The sequence below is a fragment of the Acanthopagrus latus genome, chromosome 6, assembly GCF_904848185.1.
Source record: "Acanthopagrus latus isolate v.2019 chromosome 6, fAcaLat1.1, whole genome shotgun sequence".
Taxonomy (NCBI): Eukaryota; Metazoa; Chordata; class Actinopteri; order Spariformes; family Sparidae; genus Acanthopagrus; species Acanthopagrus latus.
In genome coordinates this window covers 26,078,519-26,099,011 of record NC_051044.1, presented here as the reverse complement: position 1 = coordinate 26,099,011, position 20,493 = coordinate 26,078,519, and the positions used below count along the sequence as shown (strand labels likewise).

The window sequence follows — 20,493 nt, the reverse complement described above, 5'->3', positions numbered from 1 at the left end:
TACAGTACAATAACTTTTGTTGCATAGACAAAAATATATAAATGTATGCTGAAAATGTTTTTTTTTATTTTTTAAAGAATGTTCTTAACTTGTCAGCAGTACTTTAGTTGTGTGGAGAAGACGTGCTGAGCTACAGTGATTGTCTGTATGGAGGTAACCCTACTCAGAGCACCACAGATAACTGTTTAATATCGATCAAACGTGGCTCGGTAACTGAGTGGATTAGACTGTATACGGAGAGTTCACTGGCAAACCTCTGCAGCAAAGGACAACTGAAAATATGCTGGGAACAAATTTGCTTCCTCCATTTCCTCCGTTATGACATTCAGACAGCAGTGCAGTGGCATGTACTGTATGTGCATTGCAGTTACTTCATGCCCAGCAGCAGGGCTGGGGTTGCTCACTCAAGACTGGGGGATAACTGATATGTTATCACTGAGTCCACAGACCCCAAACCATCCACCTGCTGCTGGCACCGCCGCTCTCACACTCCCTGTCAGTTAGTCGGCGAGCGGCACCAGAGAGACTTGGGACGGACACAGTAAACACAGGACTGTTTTCATTTGAGGACACGGCTGTGGGTAGAAGAACTCCGTCTGTTTGCTCGCTCATACTTTCAAAATCAGTGTGTGATGTTCGGGTCAAATTAATCCAGCCAGGTTTCATAATCTGAGGACGTGCACAGAACGCTTCAGTTGAGACATAGATATAATTGAACGCGCACACAACACTGCTGCAGCGCATTTTACATGCTTCACTGCAGACTTAACGGGGGAAAAGGACTTTCATTTATGCATTTAGTTTCAGCTTAGTGAGCATGACCCTGTGAACATCTGGGCACGCCACCCACTCATGACACTGCAGGACACACGCGGTCACTCCCCTGAGTGTTTTGGGGACAAACCAACTGTGAGGCGCAAACTGTGTCGACTGCAATCATCCAGGCTGGGTTATTCATCAAGCCATTAAAATAGATTCTTCTTACTGAAGCTTAATGTCAGCAGCAGTCACCCTGCACCTTGATGAGGTGCCTGTGAAATGGCCTGTGAAACAGAGTGAGACGGTGGTGTTTTCTATTTGAGCCCTAAAGTTTACCATAAATCCCTCTAGAGCAGACAAACCTGTAAAATCCACAAATGTTTACCTTGAATGGATGACTAGGAATTAGGAAAACAAATATGAGACAAATGATGAGGAGAGGAAAAAAAAAAAGATATGAAAGATCATTTGGCAGGCACATCCATAATTTATACTCTTTTCCTTAACTGTCTCTATCTATTGTTTATCTGCTGCAGCCGCCAGCTCTGCTCTGGGGAAATGGTAACAAATGCCAGGGATAGATTAGCAACCACAGGCCAGCTCTGAAAACAGCCATCCGTTAGTGGCCTTCTCTCTCTTTTACTGCTTTGACACTTGCCACTTTTCCCACATAGGCTGTTTCATCCTGCACAAATGAGTTGCACTGTGTCATTAGTTGGGGCAGAAACTAACAAATCGTTGACAGTCTTGGAGACTCTAACCATCCTTGGACTTATTTCATTCTGGTTTCCTGAAGGAGGAAACCGATGCACCTCTTAATGACAAAACTATGCAGTTCCATCCACAGCTAGAATGAACTCTTAACTAAAAGCTCCTGCCAGGGTTTGAGGCACACTCCTTTTGAAACAAGTGGTCTATGAGCACCCCCAAAAGGTGCAAACGAAACACTGCAGCTCCAGTTTCCCCCCCTGCCCCCAACTGCCACAGGATGTAAAACCCAGAACACTGCAGCGTAGAGATAACAGCATTTATGTGTATGTGCGCCGTTCATATTGTCATTTACATTGCTGATGCACATTATGAAGAAGCTGAACTGAATAGGATCCGAGGAAGGCTTCACACTTCAGACCGCGATACAAAGATTCTGAACCAGGACAATGAAATAGAACACTTCCTGTAAACTGAGATTCTGTACATTTAATGATACTTGGTTATAGTTTTCTTATGTAGTCTCAACATCAACACACAAATATAAAGAATATGACGTATAGTAGATGAGTCGATCTCACCTGGTTAAATAATATTTTTTAATAATAACCATTTTGTTTTTATGTCCCCCTTCATGTGACTGGCAAATATTTGAAATGTTTTTGATATAATTTTGATCCTTTTGCTATCCTTGATATATCTGATGTATTCATTAATCTGCTGATTATTTTCACAATTGATACATTGTTTAGTTATCAAATAAAAAGAGTGAAAAAGTAAAAGAACTGTGACAATCTCTTCTCAATTTCCAAGAGCTTTTACATATTCAAATAGCTCCTTTTGTCCAATCAGCCGTTCAAATTCCCCAAATTCAAACCACAAAGAGAAGCAGCAAATATTTACATAAGCTGGAACCAGCAAATGCTAAAATAGATTGAAATGTTATAAACTATGAATCAAGTATTAATTTTTATTTTTTTTTGGTTATTTGACTAATCGTTGTAGCTCTGTGTGGTTTGGAGTCAGAGTGGGGCATTGCTCTCCCTGTCTGTTCACAGTATAAATTGATCCATTAGAGTAAAAGTCAGTGTTATAGACGATCTTGATAATCCGTCACATCTCCCAAAGGATGCTCAATATTTCATCTGCTCCCATTAAAATGTCGTAGTTATTACACATACTTCAGATTCCTCTGTACCTGAAAAAGAGCCATTATGGGTTCACGATGTTGGACTTTTCTAGACGGATAATGAAACTGAATTGCCATTTTGTTTCACCTCATTCTAAGACTTCGAATTCGCTCAGTAAATCTAGTACTTCTCTTGATGTAAAAATATAGACACTAACAGGGACAGTACTGTGGGTCCTATGGGAGATATGTTGCCTATTACAGTTTGTTCGACTCAGCTTGACACTGCAGAAGTGAAAGTATTTTTTCCACTGGCAAGGAAACCAATCAAGAAGACACAAGAAAAACATAAATATATTTATTTTTTGAAGCATGCCTAAAACTCCAGTACAGCCAACAGAAGGAGCTGAGCATTACACAGTGAAAAGGAAATATGACGTATATTCTCTGTCAGCTTTTTAGTTTGTAAGTAGTAAAATTTGGTCCTTGGATAACACACAAAGGAAAAAAGAAAACAAAACAGAACAAAACAGAAAAAACAGGCAGTCTCATCAAACCAGCTGAATCTGTTTCACTGTCTCTTAGCTTATCAGGTTCATTTAAAGCACTTCCAGTCTGGAGAGTTAACACCCTTTAACAAAGTGATAATCTCTGCTGTGTGTTAAAAAAATAAAAGACACAGGACAAAGCGGGGTGAGAAGTATAACAGCTCACCAAGCTACATATTATGGATACTCCCACAAATGGCATCAGCCAATCCACAATCTGTCAGTGCACAAGCAGACTGGGCTTTTTGTAAACATCAACTATTAAGTTTTTCTTCTTGTTGGCATTACACGGGGTGTGCGGCGGTGGACAAAATGCAGCACCTTCACTGTTTCTTAGCGATGAGGACACCGAGCACAACTCCCATTAGCAGCGCCACTCCAACCAGCAGCCACCTACTCAGAGTCTCCCGAGATCTCCTCGCTTCTGCAGCTGCGTCTCGCCCAAAAACCTCAGCAAAGGAGTCCTGGAATCAAAAATGGATTCAGACAAAAACAAAAACAAGAGGGAGAGGAATTAGACAATGTCTTCGCCTCTTTCGCATCCGCATGAAAGGAATACTGCACTGACATCGGTAGTTTTAAGTATTAATACTTTTGTGAAGAATGAGTTTTCATACATCTTCAAGAAAATAGTTTATCGAAAATGGAAGTGGTTTCCCACAAAACCACAATATATTAGGCAATCATTTTGCATGTGTGGATTTTGTCATCAGTGTAGTCCTTACTAAATCTTTACTGACTATAAATATGTATGCATTAGGGGTGTTGCAATAACATAATATTATGATAACCGTGATACTGATGATGAAATATTTATGTTAATAATAATATGATTTTGAGAAAATTTCAGCAAAGATATTCAGCCTTGTGTGTCTTATGTTTATGAGTTTATCTGGTTGCATTTTCAGTGGTAATTGTTCTTTTTGACCACTTTTTCTTTACAGCTATGGTTACAGACTCTCCCTACACCTCCCTGTAATTGTAATAAGTTAAATTATTTGTCATCAAGAGAGAAAACACATAGTAAAAAAGCTTAAGATAGGTATGACTACTATTTTGCATATTTCTTTTGAAATGTGGTAGATTTTGCAGTAACAATAATGTACAACGATGCAGTCAAAATCTGGTGTCTTGACAGCCCTGGTAGGCATGTATAGACAGTTTACTGGTATTCATGCTTTAATATAATGTAGGTGCATAAATGTACATACGTTTCTCTTTCTTTTTTTATCATACCATCTTTTGTTTCTTATCCAAGATAGTGTGACTGAGATATGAACAAGGAATAACTCACTGCGTTATTCACACACAAAAGAAGAATCATTCGGAAAATTCTGTGCCTTTTTGAAGATGTGAGAAATAGTTTCATCATGTGTGCAAATACAGCTCAACAGCAGCAAAGTGCACTGTGCTACAGGGGTAGTCTGAGAAGTTTTAGTAGATGTTTTGTGTTTTGTGCCTTTACTTTGAGTAGATTCTCAGCGCAGCTAATTTTCTCAGTGAAACCCAATTAAAAATGATACATATTCAGAAGTATCTTTGATACTGTCTGGGATACAGTGATCAAACTTTTTTCACTCCAGATAATGACAAGACCTCAACCGCCAATCCCAACTACTGACCTGACAGCAGTGCTCTTCTTTCCCCACATCTAAAATCTGTACATCTATTTTCTTGTGTGGGAGTCTTTTATGCAAAGTAACATGAGGTTAAAGATCAGTGTGGCAGTAAAACTTGACCCCACAGCCCACCATAATTGAATGACTTTAACTTATAGCTTATACATAGTTTTGATGAAGATGCTGATCAGTATCAGGTCGACGTGTTGATCATCACGAACCATAAATGAAGCTGTGTGTTTACTCCCTCCCCTGCCGACTCACCCATCCTCCTTGGCTCTCGATCCACGGATTGATGTGCTCATCCAGGTACATGGTCATCCAGTCTGCGATGCGGGAGACCAGCTCGCTCGAATCCTTCTCAACGCATTCCACACACAGCACGCCGCCAAATGCAAACAGGCCCACTACACGTCCCCAGTTGACTCCGTCCTTGAACACCTCGTCCATCACGCTCTTAAAGCTGTGGTAGGCTGTGTCAGGAGTGATGTCGAGCTGCGTGGAGAGGTCACTAAACGCTTGTGTGAAGAGCAGTTCAAACTCTTCAGATGAGTCCCGAAGTGCTGCTTTAACAGCCTCTATGTCAGCACCTGGCTGGCCGCCCCCGTTGCTGCTGTTGGCCAGCAGGCCATTTGTGGCTGGTGAGTTGGCTTTGTCTGCCTCAGTCCTTCCACCGGCATCATCTGGCCTCAGCAGGGAGGTTGGATAGTTCCTCTGAGACAGTTTGTAGCTTAAAAAGGACTCCACTAGCTCTCGGTTACTGTACGACATTATTTACACACTGTGAACCTCCAACACACAGCCGGCCTAATCAAACCCTGTGGGTTCTCTTGCCATTCCTCTCAGCTGTCCCAATGGCATCCTGGATGAAAACAGAGAGAGGTGACATTCAGAAATATTTTGCATGTCATGCTGCTGCGCTTAGTCATCCACTGGTTCACATTCACTTCAGCAGACTATACAAATCTATCAGGATGCTCTTGAGACGTGCTACACTGTAATATACTGTAAGCCATCACAGTGAATATAAAGTCTGCTTCACAGTTTAACTAGAGACTGATCTGTTATAGCTGCACTGTATAAGCACACAGGGATTATGTGTAGAATGCTGCATGTTTCAACAAGCTTATGAAAGATTTAAGCTATTGTACAGAATCAAATGGGAAACTAACGGATACCGGCGATGGTGAGGAAACTGAACCTGAAGCAAACATTCGCAGATAAACAGGAGCTAACACACATTAGCTAAATAGCAGCCTTGTAAGCTCAGCAATAAGAAATTCAGTAACATGAATTCATTACGATGTATATCAAGTCAATGCTGTGCGTCAGGATGCCAACCTGCCACCGCTGACAGCTCTGGCTACACAACGTACCGTAGATACCACCAGCTTTAGCTTCAGGTGCTAACTAGCTGTTTATAAACAGTGTGTAGGAAAACGCATAAAAAACAACTACAAACTACAGCCACGGGGCTAATATGAGATCATCATTATTGACAGGTATACTCACGACTGCTAAAAGCTTGTTTTCCCTTTAAGAGTACAGCTAAGGAGTTATAGAAAGCTCTAGTTGTGAATACAGACACAATATGGACATTTTTGCAGCTGCAGACTGTGGCCTCAGCAGTGATGCACGCTGGCGGTTGGCCAATTCTGCTACTGTACCAGCAAGAAGTCCCGCCTCCTCCGGCCACTGCACCAATCAACGTCGAGGGAGGGCGGAAGTTCAGGGGCCCGTTAAATGAGAGCAAACTCATTGGTAAAAAGCTCGTCTGTTGTGGAGACCTCACATTCCCGAGACTATCCGTAGTCGCTTTAGATTAACAGTAAGGTACCGTGATTAAAGAAGTGAGGCTTGTGCGTTCAAAATATTAATTTAACTTAGGCTAACCCCATATCTTGGAAAGTTGCAGTGTTTTATGTTGTTCATGTAGCCTTCCACTTGCAAATGATAGAAGCTTTCTTTCCTTTTTATAAAAACAGTCCACTTAAAATGTACTTATCCAAACAAAAATGGAATAGCAGTTTCTCTGCTTCTATGTGCTTCCTATGAATAGGCATCCAACTGAAAGTGAGACTGAGGCTTATCTTCCTTTCCTGCCCTGTAGAAATTAGGGATCAATTACATATTGATATTACCCATAATTATCACAGACTTGTGTAGGAAAGAACTGCAATTTTTTTTATTAAACAAACATATTTATTAAAACGTGTACATAAGCAATTAGCATATCCTACACTTTCTAAATGTGAAATAACAGTATGATAAAGCATTGTCACAGTTGAGATAACAAAACTATGCAAGTAGGGAAGATGGCATAATCATTTCATAAATCTTGTGACAGTTTAAAGGTGAATAACACAGATTGTATGAAGATCCTAACAAAGAGCAATGGCTAAAATATATACAATGTCACTTACATATGCCATATACTTATGCACTATAGTGTAACTGTTTGTCTGTCTGGAAACATCAGGAGCTGAACCAAATATCTGACCAAATAATCAGGTTTTGTTATGGTCTGTCGACCTGTGTTGTGTTCTTTGTTGTCTTAAAATTTATACACTTCTTTGAAACTGAACTGTTACTCAACCAAGGCACACTGCTAAGCAGGGACACTACCAGGATGTCATCCCCACATCTGCTTTCCCATCTTGCAAAGCACTCTCCTGCTCTCTGGGGGAGTCGTCAGTGTTCACAGGTTCTGTCTCCTCAATCAGGTTTACTGGCTCCTGGGATAATACATTCTCTTGTTGGTTCGTGTCAACATTTCCATTCTCAGTGGGTGTCTCCTCTATTTCTGGTTCACTGTCTGAGTCAATGGAAATGGTCTCTGTGCACGTACTGAGTTTTAAGGTACAGTTTAGAGTCTCACACTGCCTGTTTTGGTCTGTGCTCGGAGTACCAAACTTGAGGCCTCCAGGTCTTGCCACTGAGGTGCCGTCTAACTTGCTTTCCTCAAATATCAGGTCGTGCTTAACTTTCCTGACAGCATGCATGTCGAAGCCGAGCAGCACAGACACCTTCTTGGTCTCACATAATTTCTCACAGACCCTTCTCTTGGTTGCAAAGTGACTAGAAATGTCAGATTTCCATAGCCACAGACTTGCCGACAGCCTTTCCTCTTCCTGAGGAGTAAGGTAGGGTCGCCGGTTGAAGTAAGCGGTCAGGAAATTCTTCCTGGCCTCATACGTCTTGTGTTCATAGCTTCTGGGATCCAGAGCAAGGCCATCAGATCCAAACTGACTTCCAACAGCTGTGGTGGAAATCTTTGACTCCTTGCTCAGTTTTAATTTCTTAGGGTTGGTCATGGCCGGCGGTGGTGGCTGTCTCTTGAGGAAGCCAGCACCAGACGAGTTGAGAGTCAAGGCAGACTTGAAGCCTTGGCCTGCCTGGGTCCTACCAACTGCCCTGCACTGCACAAGATGCAGGGTGATTGTGGACGCCACCATGTTACTGGTGTACACCCCCAAGCAATGAATGCACTTGTACGTCATCTTTTTTTCTACAGGATGCATTGTTTGGAGCACTTGGTGTCGCTCCCTCAGATGCATGGCCAAAGCGTCGGAGATGGGACCTTTGAGGATGGTGAAGCACAGCGGACACAGAGTCTTTCCAACCTCACTCTTGTGAGTAACTGCTGGATAACTTCTACCAGAAAGTGAGTCGGGCCTTTTCTCAATCATTCTGGGAGCGCTAACTTTGACTAGAGGTGGAACAGCATTCTGAGCAGGTGCAGACTGATCCTGACCATTGATAGATTCCTTCATGTTAAAGGTGAGAACGACAAGCTGTACGTTACTGGACTTCTCTTGTTTGATGGTGAGATCAAAGGTCAGCGGTGATGCACCTGGGGGTCCAACAAAGTCATCGGGATGAGCCTGAGACGTGTGCTCCATGATTTTCTCAACATTGTGGAAAGCAGAGTGGCACTGTGGACAGGTGAGCCCGTGGATTAGCATGTGGTTAAGCAGCGTGTCGCTGGGCAAGTAGCGGTTGCAAAGCAAACACTTGCTGGTGAAGTTGTGGATTTTCATAATGTACTTAGCCAGTGCCCACACTTTCTTTGCCTTGTGTGCGTTCTCAAAATGGGCATTATAGAGGGTTTCAGGAAAAAGCTCATTGCAAACTGTACATATCTTCCACTTCTGCGTCTGCGCTGTGTTTACACCCGCTGAGTTATTTTCAGCCACAATGGGGTTGCCAGGAACTGCGACACGCACCTTACCGGCTGCAATGGAAGACTGATTTTTTACAACAGGGCCTACTGGCTTTAAATAGCCGATTACTGGTTGGGGTTGTGAGTCAGCTCTATGTGTAAGCCCCCTGCTAACGATCACAGGTGCTTTCTGAGACACCTCTGGTAAGAGCTGGGGTCTTGAGACAACAACAGTAGCGTGTCCAATCATGGTGGTCACCTGAGCACCGATGCGCTCATGGTACTCTATAACATGCTGTACTAGAGCCTCGTAGCTACGTGTGGAGAACTGGCAGCGTTTACATAGGATATTGTTGCCATTGACAGAATTAGCACCATTTTTGACCAACGATTCAGAAACCATACCAAGATACGGTGAGACAATGTGCTGAAAATGTTCCCTGTAGATGTGCCTTCTCACAACATTGTAGAGAGAGTCCCGGAACGTGCACTTTTTACAAAAGTACATTGCTTTCTCCACACCATTTCCCTGTCTGGCTCTATCAAGATAGGTTTTGTCATTCTTTCCTAGTGCAATTCCCTGTGAGTTTCCATAGTTCTGCCGTGCTGATTTGGGCATGTGGAATATTTTAACGTGTGTCTCCAGAGTTCTCTTGCTTGCAGTGAATGTGCAGTAGGGACAGTTGAGCAGAATTTTGCTGTCAAAGATTTTCCTGTGCACATTGCGGAAGTGATTCTTGTAGCCTGAGTAGTATTTGGAAGAAAAGGGGCACTCTGTGCAGCAAAATGGCTTCGATCGGTATTCCTAAGAGACATCATGGGACAAAACAATGGGATTAAGACAAATGTGATTTGTGCATGAGCAGTTGAAAAGGCCTTGGACAGTGTAGTCAGATTTACCTGTGTTTTAGAGTATGATGGATCCCATCCGCAGATATCAAGGCAAAGAGTGCCTTTTACAAATTGATCATTTGGGCAAAAGTCTTTGAATTCCTGTGGAGGTAATTGGAAAGATTAGGACAAATGTAATCTTGTATAAAATGTTATCACAAACAGTAAAAACAACTTGACTTATTCTCCTGAGCTGACATGGAATTAAGTGAATAATTTTTCAACATTTGAGATAAGATCTCAAGAATTAGATACTACTTTTCACTTACAACTTCATTTTGAAACATGAATGAGAATCATCTTCATGTCAAGTCTCTCAAATCATTTTTGACTTTCTACTCACATGCAACCAAATCACACCCACCTCCGCCGCCTCCTTGCAGAACTCCAGTCCAATGTCTCCAAGAGCCTTTTTCACTTGTTTCCTCGCTCTCCTGATTCTTGTGAGGTTGTTCACTGGGAGCTGATACATCTCTAAGAACAAACAAATGATTGTGTGATTATTAGTTTGTCATCTTTTTAAGGCTAATCACAGCCACTCAATTCCTACGTATGATGTTGTAAGTAGCTAATCAATGACAACCAACACCATAAGAGACGGCACGCCCCTTCAGCACGTTCCCATTCAACAACACACAGCCAACGTATTTACTAACGATGACAGGATAACATTATCTGTTCAAGACATAAGTTTCTTCGGGGGCCCAGTAATGGTACTGGTTTCAGCGGACATGCTTCTCAATGGCCATGCTGCAAAGTTAGCTTTCATTACTGACTAAGTGCTGGCTCGCCCAGAAACACTGACACGGTAACATATCTGTGACCTTTGTTGCTCCGCTGTGTCCACTGATTGCGGGGATCAGCGATTTACAGGACATGTTGTTAGCTCTGTGGGCTAGCGTTGGTGTGTTAGCCAACATTAGCTGCGCCGCCCGCTCTTGCAGGCTTGGTCACCTACTGTACTTAGCATCAAAGCTAGCGCTGCATAGCCGGTTAGCGTTATTTATTTCTTCATTTGTACTGACTAGCGAGCGTTGCGTTTTACTCACCTGATGACGGGTCTGGGGAATAGCTTTACACTGGCTGCCTCACCATATAAAGGGCGAACAAAGAAGTTAGCTGGCTGGTCGGGGCGTGCAGGACTGATGGTGATGTACGCTCTCCTCAAAGCCGGTGCTGATGCTCCAACACAGCTAGCTAACTGAGCTAGCTGGTTAGCTGTCACATCTGCAGCTGCTAACTGGCAGGAAGAACGAAGGGCAGGGCAAAGTGGTGCACATCTCATTAAAACAGTCTACTCCAAAACTGGTGAGTGCCAGGACCAGGCCAGTGTCCTCTGAGCAATCCTTGTACTTTCACCGGTGGGCAGGCCAGTGCTCGCTAATGTTATCTTTTACAAGTGAGACAACTCTCGATCCAAAATGGCGGCGACCGAACGACGGAAGTCGTATCAGGGAGCAGGGCAATGGCTGGATTGCCAAAAGTTAGTATTAATTGTGGTCGTGTTAATGCAATATTTTATTTTCAGTCACAAAAAGCTAACATGTATTTAGATTAATGAAAAATACCACATGCACCCTGTGTTATCTAGCTTTTTCATTGAATGGTTCCCACAAATGAGCACATACTAGAGAACAATTGAGGACAGATTTTATACTTATATTCATATTTGAAAACAATTGACATAATTAAAGGCGGTTTTATTGTTGTCATTCCAGTGGTTCCATTACTTCCAGCACAACAGTGCGGGTCCCTGTCATCACCAGTCTGGTGACTGTCCTGTAGTCCAGGTAGAGAACACACTGGCCATTCACCTGACACACAAACTGCCGCACCTAAGGAACAGGAGGTACATATGTTTTGATTTAATTTAATAGTTAACAATTTTGACTGTCAGTGCCGCGTATGTCACGTATTATCCAACCTTAACTCCAGCAACTGCTGCGGGGCTTCCAGGGTCAACAGCCTGCACGTAACAAGGAGCCACGCCTCTGACAACAAAGCCCCAGCCCAGGGCATCTCCTATCACCTGTGATGGTCGGAGGGTGAGAAAAATGACAGATCAAATCAAAATCAAATCAAAAATGGTCAAATACAACATCTTTAATCCACATGAAAAAAAAAACCTCTCCAAGAATGTCTTTGTTCTCATGTGAAATATGAAACGACCTAAATATGTCACCCCTTTATAATAGACCTGTAGGCGAAAGCTCCCAATCTAAAGGAGTGTTGAAGTTTTGTCCCATACTTCTGTCATCCACTGTGGGACGTTGGGGGGAGGTTGTCCAGGTTTTACTTGATTGACGCTGTTAAATCCTAGAGATGACACCATTGTGATTAGCTCTACAGTAGCCATGGTTTTGCAGCAACTCACCGTCAACACTTTCTTGAGGAAGGGTGCGCCGGGTGCCAGTAACTCTTCACATGTAAAAGTTCTTCTCAGCACTGTGAAATCATGAAAAGATTTCAACATTTTCCCAGCGTGGGATGCTTCAAAGACATTTTGAAACACTTTCCACATGAATATTCATCACGCACTTGCCTGATTTAGGATTGCATCTCACCACTGACGATGAAGACTGGGCGAGAGGTGGGAATCCAGCTGAGTGAAGCTGAAGGGAATTCAAGCTGCCTCGACGCCCACTGGTAACCTGTTTCAGGTCTTTGCTCGACTCCACTGTTAATAAATTTGCATTTGTAAAATTACAATGCAATTAATCTGTGTTCAAAACAAAGTGGATAAAGCGCAGAGATAGTGAGATTTTTTTTTTTTTTTTTTACCAGACTGAAAAGCGCTGTTGCCCTCCTGAGGTTGGCTTTTGCGCAGAACAAATGGACTTTCAGGATGGGTGTCCTCGGGTGTCGACACTGCCACTCCTTCGTCTTCGTCTCGTTCGCTTTCATTTAAAAGCGCAGATAGACGGCGACGGCGGCGGAAATTGATGCAGAACTGATAGAGCAGTCCGCTGTCAAAGAAGTCATGTTTCTTTGCCACTAGTGATGGGAGTGCAAGAGAGCACAAAACAACAGGTCTCACATTAATGGGGTGTCTCACAAAGAGTTGATCAGTATATATGCTTTAGATTGCAAAAGTCCCAGCTAGCCATCCACTGCATGCAGCCACCGGCTGCAGACTCATTGCTGTTGCCATACATCAAAGGGGCAAATGAGGACGCTCCTCACCGTGCTGAATGATGCCATGCTCCTGCAATGTGCGGCACAGCTCCAGTCCCCGGCGCCGGGACTCTGCCTCTGCATTCTGAAGGAGCCAGTCAATCAACTGGCAGCCGGGAAAGGAGCGCCGATATGCAACGCCATGCTCCTCTCTCAGCTGCAGAATGGAGTTTTTGTCTGCTATGAGCCTGAAGAGCACAAATCAAATGCTTCATAACATGCAAATGACATTTGAGAAATACTGAAAGCAGCATTTCTGCAAATTACAAATATATACTGTGTTGCTTTGTGTGAAATTGTAACCTCATCCTATCCTGATCAACTCAGTGTGTGTGAGCATGACTGTGACTGACATTGCATTTCAAGGTTAGCTGTTGAAACAGGAGAATCACAGTGTAAGACAAACAGCAGCTCTTACTGTTCATATAGTTGTTGTCCTCGCATGAAGATTTTCACCTCTGTACTGAAGGGAAATGTGCCATCGTCTTTGCGGAAACGGTACAGCAGTTTGGCATCCTTGAAGACTGGCCTCTTATCACACACTGAGAAAAGGCAACACACAGTTTCAAACGACTTCTTTAATCAGAGAGTCTGTAAATAAAAGTACAATCACATTTTTTCTCTCAATATCCTTGCTGAGGCTCGTGCCGTTCCTTCCTTCTTACCATGGTGGATGATGTCGTGATCCATGAGGTGCTGCATGAGGCAGGCAGCAGTTGCTCGATCTGGAGCTTCTTTATGGCTCACAAGCCAGTCTATAAGTTCCTGTGCCACGAAGCAGTTTGGATAGGTGCGCAGGTGGTAGCGTCTGTCCTTGATCAGTTTCCCGTCATGAAGCCTCAACCTTCAAATTTAATTCAAGTGAGCCAGAAAGGTTTGCAGCGTTTTTAAGGTACATCATGGTATGAAAACTGGCGGTTATCATGCTGTGTACATTTGCTCATCTACTGAATTCTACCTGTATAAGTGTAATTTTAAAAATAATATTTCGATGGCTGTCAAGTCATGATATTTTGTGAAAAATCTGTTTCTTTTTATTTCTTTTTATGTCATTTCAACTGATAATAACAAGAATGATCATTGTAAAAGAGATTGATATGATGAAACTGGGATATTTACAGAGCGGGTTATCATACTGTGAAAATCACCTTAACACCTTATACACCTTAAAAATCAGTCATTTATATTTAACATTTGAACTTTTCTAAAAACCCTCTCCCTCTCATACCTGAGTTGTTCTCCGGCAATCATGACTTCCCCTTTGTGTTGTCTGGCCATGGCTTTTCTCCTGATGCTACTTGTTCGCTCCATGTTTGTTACCTGTGGACTAGAAAAGCAAGTAAAGCTAACTCTTAGTTATGGCCCTTGGTGTTTACAAAATAGCCCCTGAAACACACAGAACCCCACTGCCATGTGGGAAAGATGTTGTGTATACAGCAAGAGAGAGAGAGAGAGAGAGAGAAAGAGATATTGTACAGTTCTGTCAGGATGCCAGAGGCAGAAGGCATCCGTCCCAAGAAAAACTGTTCAGTGTTGAAATTCACGTTTTTCTACTTTCCTTTTTTTTTTTTTGGAATAGTTGTCAAATATGCAAGAACAGTTCAACTTGATATCAACCAAGAACTGAATGGTACAGTACAGAGGCAACAACGGAAAAAGGAAGTTAAATAAAAAATAATATAAATAACAGTAGTGATGCTAATAATTACATTTTAAAACAAACACAGTTGTTGTGTCCCGACATGCTTGTTGGTGAGATACCTCAGCCATTGCACCTAGATCTTTGTGTTGGCCAGTTCCCAGTGTTAGAGTCTGCAGTCTATACCGCCTCCATGTATTCATCATGTCTGTTTTTAGGACAAATGGGAATTTTTCTGATAGCCATTTTGACATAGAAAGGGGGAATCCAAATCAATGCGTTCTGGAAACAGCAAGAGCTTTATCAATGCATTTGTAGAATTCTTAAGTAGAATAAACTCACGGTCCTTTTTTTAAAGGATAAGTTCACCCAGCAATGATAATCCAGTCATCGCCTACTCACCCCCATGCCCATGGAAGGTCAGAGGAAGTTTCGTAGTCCACAAAACATTTCATTTTGAAACAGCGTTTCAGCATTCTCCTAAGCAGCTGGAGAAGGTGGGGACGTGTTTTCAGATGTAAAGAAATATTGTTTACATCCTTTCAAAAGCTAAAGTCTTCACTGTAATTGGTGATCAAAACTGTTAGCGTTCACTCCGTCTGACTTGGGTGCACAAGCTCAACTGCAAGGGTGTGGATAATTTCTTTTCAAAGCAATTTGTGATCTCAGGGCTTCCGGAGACTTGGATTACACCGTTTTGTTTTTGTTGTTTTTTTATTACATAATAAAACAAGTCTACATCTCTTTCAGTTGTTTAGAAGAATGCTGCAACCCCATTTTTCTGTGAAGATCCAGAAATGTTTTGTGCACTGTGAAACTTCATCCGACTTCCGTTCTGCTCCAGAGTGAGCAGATAATGACTGAATTTTCATTTTTGGGTGAACTTTTCCTTTAAGGCTGCATCTAACACTGGTTTTCTTGTTGCCTGTTGTGACAGTACACAGCCCTTGTTTGCCTCCTGTTATCCAGCAGTCACATTTTAAAAGGATATTGAGAGAAACAAACAAATGACTGTTGATGCCCACATGATTACCCTTTGCTAATTGCCCTCATGGTGCTAATCAGCACAGCTACAGGATGTTGCGATGCAGGCTGTGTTTTCTGACTGCTTCTCAATGGTTTGTTCATTCGAGTGTCAAATTCTGTACCGAAAGTAGCATTGGATAAACATTTTGCCATAATTTTTCGAAAAAAAGTTTAAAAGTCCATAACAACAAAAGAATAGACTTGAAATGTGACATCCTCCAAGAAGACCCCATTATGCATCAACCTGTTAGCGTGTCATATCCTCATCTGGTAACCGAAAAACAGGGTTTTTTAATACTGTATGAGATTTCTGCATTTTTGTAATTGATGGCAACACAGATCGTGTGAAGCAGGCCTGTACTTCCAGCCTTTCAGGCAACATATAAATCCTCCCCACTTTAATGGAACTGGCAGATCCATACCCCAACTATCCGCAGCCTCGGTCACCCATAAAGTAGCTATGTGATTGATAGAGCTTGTAGGCAGGTTGATATCAAATTGATATCCGAATCTGTCTAATGGGTGCAAATAAGTGAGTCTTTGTTTCCAAGAGCTGTTGGGGCTGTCATGGTGAGTACTGTTTTTTTCTTGAGTATAGAAATATATATATATATATATATACATATATATATATATATATATATATATATATATATATATATAGAAATATATATATATATATATATACATACATACATTTTTAGGAGGTGTGACTGTTTTACTATATATGTTTTTGTGATGAAATATGGTCAGAGTCCCTGGTGGTGATGTGCACTTGCGCTGTTAGCATCCTATCATTAGTATAAGTTATAGCACATAGTGTGACCCTGCCCTGCTGGCATGAGTCCCAACATGTGTCCCTGAGCCGTCCTCGCTCAGTCACACTGTCTCCTCTTTTCCTTTATTCCCAGCAACTCAAACGGACCGAAACAATGCGGCTGCGTTCTCAGACAGTATTTTCTATTGGTTTTGGCTTCAGTCCTCTATCTTGTCAGCGAAGCGCTCACTATCTTTGGAGCGAGCGCTGCCTGAGAAGGTCAGCTCGGGGCAAGAGCGTCGCTTAACCCTTGGATATCCTGCGCAGTCCTGTGTCACCTCTGGACGCCACTAGGGGTGACATTCCTGAATCAGACAGCAGATCCTGGAACATGCCAGAGGCTTTTTTATTGTTTCAGAGACAATCTGTTATCAGGGGCCTCACGATTTCTGGTGGTAGGGTTGGTTAAAACCTTCAGCCACTTCTCTGGCTGCTGGGGCTTAGAGCCAACCCACTGTAGGAGTCTGAAGGCTCCCTCTACAGATGTTTGGAGCCTGCACATGTTCAGAAGCAGACTTGGCTTTATGGGCCTAGTACGTGTACACGTACACTGATTTTACGTTGCTCCATGTACAGGAAGTAGGGGAGAGCGCAGCACAGGGGCGCCATCTCCGGCGCCATCTTGGATCAATATTTAGTATGAGCACAATCCTACAGACTGTGAGAGTAACCCAGAATTCATAGCAGTGTAACTTATTGAAAAACAGAACAACAAAACAAAAAAAAAATAATTGGAGTTGGTTCATGCGATGATTTCTAAAATGTTTTCATCTGACCTTCAGGTGTGAAAACAAAACAGCTTTTAAGTTTTTTGCCTGCTTTTGAGAAATAAACTCGATATATACAGGAAAAAATGTGCACCTTTCGAGTCTCAGAGGTAGATCAGTTTGTCAGTTTGATCCTCATCATTTTCTCCTGTTGAGCCTGGGTTTAATCGTTTTTTAATGAAAATAGAACATTTTTGTGCTTAGTAAAAGACAGGATTGATGAATGGGCCAATTAGTCCGCAAAAAAAGGGGGGGGGATTGTTAAATTTGGCTGCCAGTTGAATAGATCTTTTATAAAATATACATTGCCTAGATCGTAAAGCACTACCCCAAAGGGCGACTTTCAGATTTACCAGAGTGATAATTCAACACGATACCATTACTTTCACTCAAGCATGACGCTTGGGGACGTTTTACATCACCGGCTGCTCCTTCTTGCCCTGGTGAAGGCCTGTGAGGGTTCAGTGGACGTCCTGCAGTGTAGAATAACAGCCACAAGGTGTCAGTATTCTCCCGTGGACTAACACACAGGGGACACAGCGACACACATGGTGTCAAAGTATTTGTCTGCAGCCTCTTTTTTTTATTGTTTAATTGAAATGAGGCCGACAACATGTAGAAGTCACTACAAATTGAGACGTGAAATATAGAAATCAAATAAAGGCTGAAAGATAAATAAATTCACACTGTACTAGTTTTTTGTTTTGTTTTGTTTTATTAAATATTATTACTGATTTGGAGTGAGCAAACAATGTTCTCACACACCGAGAGAATTTGTGTTAAAATATTAAAAGTAGTTTCTAGTCAGTTTCCAGTCCTCGTGTGTGTGTGTGTGTGTGTGTGTGTGTGTGTGTGTCTGACTGGGCAACAACACGCTGTGATAACTGTGAACAGCGCTGTGGGATAAAAAGGCCTACATGTAAAATGGAGGGTCAAATAAAAAGCCTATTGCAGATGATAATGTGCTGCCGTGCATTTATGGGTTTTGGTCAAATGATCGCGTCGAGCGGCTCGTGGGGACACACTCGTAGCAGCTTTTATGCAAATGGCCCCCTTGCGCGTGTTTTCATTGGAGAGCGGCGTGGAGGTGTAGTCCGGAAGGCGTGACATCATGCCAATGCAGCTTTATGAAGAAAGTGCGCTTCTCCTGAGCAGGCAGAGGTGCGTCCAGCCCGCTGGCATCTGTGGACATTCAGTGAGAGGCTGCTGAAGCCAAACAGGCTGCGCGGTGAAGAACAAGCAGTTCGCACCGAGTTTGAGAAGGTGGGAGGCTTTTACGCACGCATGTTTTTTTTTCTCTCTCTCTCTCCTTCTGAGCTGAATTCAAAGTTTGGAATTACTATTTTTTTTTTTCTGAAGTAAGCGCGCTGGCACTGACTGCATGAACTAGCCGTGGATATTTTGGAGAGACTAGCTTGTTATTTAATATGACCGCTGAGGCGCATTCACATTTGGGACTGCAGAAAAGCACCATGGATTTCGTCAGCGACTTTGACCTGATGAAGTTCGGCGTCAAGAAGGAGGCGATGCAGGGGATGGACCGCTCCTTCATCGGGCCATGCAGCCAGCTCCAGAGACCAGATTCGGTCTCGTCCACCCCTGGCAGCACACCTTGCAACTCAGTCCCGTCATCGCCAAACCTGAACCCGAGCGAGCAGAGAAATAACCCCGAGCAGTTCTGGATACCCAACAACGGGGGTTACCCTCAGCAAATGTACCCTCAAGCTTTTGGTCTGACACCCGAGGACGCGATGGAGGCCCTGATCGGCGCCACGGCGCAGCAGGGGCACCCTTCTGCGCCCCACAGCCACCATCAGCCGCCTTTCCAAGCTGAGTACGACGGCTACGGCCACCTGGGCGAGCCGGTCCAGCACTACCCGGGTCTCCCGGGTCACCCTGACATGCAAGGCATCCCCAGCAGTCACTGCCAAGACCCTTATCTAAAAGATGACATGGGGTGCGCGTCCCCTCAGTCTCCGGACGACCAGCAGGTCCTCGGTGCGCACCACCACCTCGGGCAGCACAGCCGCCACGACAGGCGATCCAACGCCGATTCCCACTTCTCAGACGACCAGCTGGTGTCCATGTCCGTCAGGGAGCTCAACCGGCTCCTCCGAGGCCTCAGCAAGGACGAGGTGATGCGTCTGAAGCAGAAGCGCCGGACCCTGAAAAACAGGGGTTACGCACAGTCGTGCCGTCACAAGCGCGTCCAGCAGAAACACATTCTGGAGCACGAGAAGACGAGCCTGGTGTCACAGGTGGAGCAGCTGAAACATGAACTCAACAGACTGGCCCGGGAGAGGGATGCATACAAACTCAAATGCGAGAAACTGTCCGGTGCGAACTGTTACCACGAAACTGGGTCCACCAGTGACAATCCCTCCTCCCCAGAGTATTTAATGTGAGTTTGTTAATTTCCTGCAGAGCTGGTGGTTTTCCACGCGGAGGCATTATGTTGACAGCGCCTGAGCAAACAGTCCCGTGGACTCACCAAGTTCTAATTAACGATGGACTTCACTCAGATAATTGTAATAGATACACAACTAGGCAACAAGTTATGAATGGAAAAAATTACAATGCATGCATGCAGGACATGTATGAGATGTGTTTATTTTATACAGGAGATACTTGAAATCAGAGAATATTCCCTTTTTATTATGAATATACAGCTGTAATCCTTCTGCTACAGTTACTGCTCGATCTTCATTTTGGTGATTTGTTTTGCTTTGCTTAGTTTTTGTAGCTCAAATGATATTTTGTGTTCACGCTTCCTTAGAATAGAGAAAACATGCTGAGAAGAAGAATGATGCTAGAAATGACATTTCTATTATTTTTATGAAGCTGATTCTGCTGGACAGATGTGTTCCGCATTTGCTTTTTCTTTCCAAGATAATATATATAATTATGCAAATTTTTTTTTTTTTTCATCTACTATGTTTTTTTCATTTACTATGGATCAATAAACCTATTGTGACTTTTTAAAACCTTGTCTCATCTGCTGATGGAATTACATGATGACTGAAGAACACTCACCTCACATGCACAATTATCTAGTCAGTCACTGGATTGTAATTTGTATTAATTACTCTCACTATTCCAACATTTTTTTTCTTTTTAAATAATCAGACACACAATATACAAAGAGCACATTTTACATTTTCTGAATCCATAAAAGACGATGCGTCCTGGGTAATGTCTGTGCACACACAGCATAAAATCATCGCATTGACGTCTTCTTAGTATATACTGAGCTG

General features: G+C 42.9%; 4 protein-coding genes and 1 long non-coding RNA gene across 7 annotated transcripts; 2 read left to right on the top strand and 3 right to left on the bottom strand.

Annotated features, from left to right (window-relative positions):
* Positions 1 to 2,938: 2,938 nt before the first annotated feature.
* Positions 2,939 to 6,431, bottom strand: LOC119021192 (bcl-2-like protein 1). 2 transcript variants are annotated; one of them, XM_037101280.1, is made up of 3 exons: positions 6,276 to 6,431; positions 5,028 to 5,625; positions 2,939 to 3,608 (listed from the first exon to the last, which is right to left on the bottom strand). In XM_037101280.1, the coding sequence occupies exons 2-3, from the start codon at positions 5,532 to 5,534 to the stop codon at positions 3,468 to 3,470; spliced, it is 648 nt and encodes a 215-aa protein (XP_036957175.1). In that variant the 5' UTR covers positions 5,535 to 5,625; positions 6,276 to 6,431; the 3' UTR covers positions 2,939 to 3,467. The 2 variants fall into 2 exon arrangements, with proteins under 2 accessions (XP_036957175.1, XP_036957176.1); XM_037101281.1 differs by lacking the exon at positions 6,276 to 6,431 and adding an exon at positions 6,140 to 6,243.
* Positions 6,432 to 6,926: 495 nt separating this feature from the next.
* Positions 6,927 to 11,227, bottom strand: adnpa (activity-dependent neuroprotector homeobox a). Its single transcript, XM_037101278.1, has 4 exons — positions 10,866 to 11,227; positions 10,181 to 10,290; positions 9,826 to 9,918; positions 6,927 to 9,730 (listed from the first exon to the last, which is right to left on the bottom strand). Exons 2-4 carry the CDS (start codon positions 10,286 to 10,288, stop codon positions 7,385 to 7,387), a joined length of 2,547 nt encoding a protein of 848 aa, XP_036957173.1. The 5' UTR covers positions 10,289 to 10,290; positions 10,866 to 11,227; the 3' UTR covers positions 6,927 to 7,384.
* LOC119021194 lies at positions 11,163 to 13,617 on the top strand. 2 transcript variants are annotated; one of them, XR_005075502.1, is made up of 5 exons: positions 11,163 to 11,299; positions 11,535 to 11,665; positions 11,752 to 11,861; positions 12,368 to 12,462; positions 12,601 to 13,617. It is a non-coding gene; the product is annotated as an uncharacterized LOC119021194 (long non-coding RNA). The 2 variants fall into 2 exon arrangements; XR_005075501.1 differs by having other exon boundaries at positions 12,368 to 12,476.
* On the bottom strand, positions 11,514 to 15,362 carry si:dkeyp-97e7.9 (DEP domain-containing mTOR-interacting protein). Its single transcript, XM_037101282.1, has 9 exons — positions 14,219 to 15,362; positions 13,656 to 13,834; positions 13,409 to 13,532; positions 13,000 to 13,178; positions 12,598 to 12,810; positions 12,359 to 12,493; positions 12,191 to 12,261; positions 11,741 to 11,845; positions 11,514 to 11,651 (listed from the first exon to the last, which is right to left on the bottom strand). Exons 1-9 carry the CDS (start codon positions 14,299 to 14,301, stop codon positions 11,526 to 11,528), a joined length of 1,215 nt encoding a protein of 404 aa, XP_036957177.1. The 5' UTR covers positions 14,302 to 15,362; the 3' UTR covers positions 11,514 to 11,525.
* Positions 15,363 to 18,380: 3,018 nt separating this feature from the next.
* On the top strand, positions 18,381 to 20,223 carry mafbb (v-maf avian musculoaponeurotic fibrosarcoma oncogene homolog Bb). The gene has a single exon (XM_037102480.1). It carries the CDS (start codon positions 18,667 to 18,669, stop codon positions 19,642 to 19,644), a length of 978 nt encoding a protein of 325 aa, XP_036958375.1. The 5' UTR covers positions 18,381 to 18,666; the 3' UTR covers positions 19,645 to 20,223.
* The last annotated feature ends 270 nt before the right edge of the window (positions 20,224 to 20,493 follow it).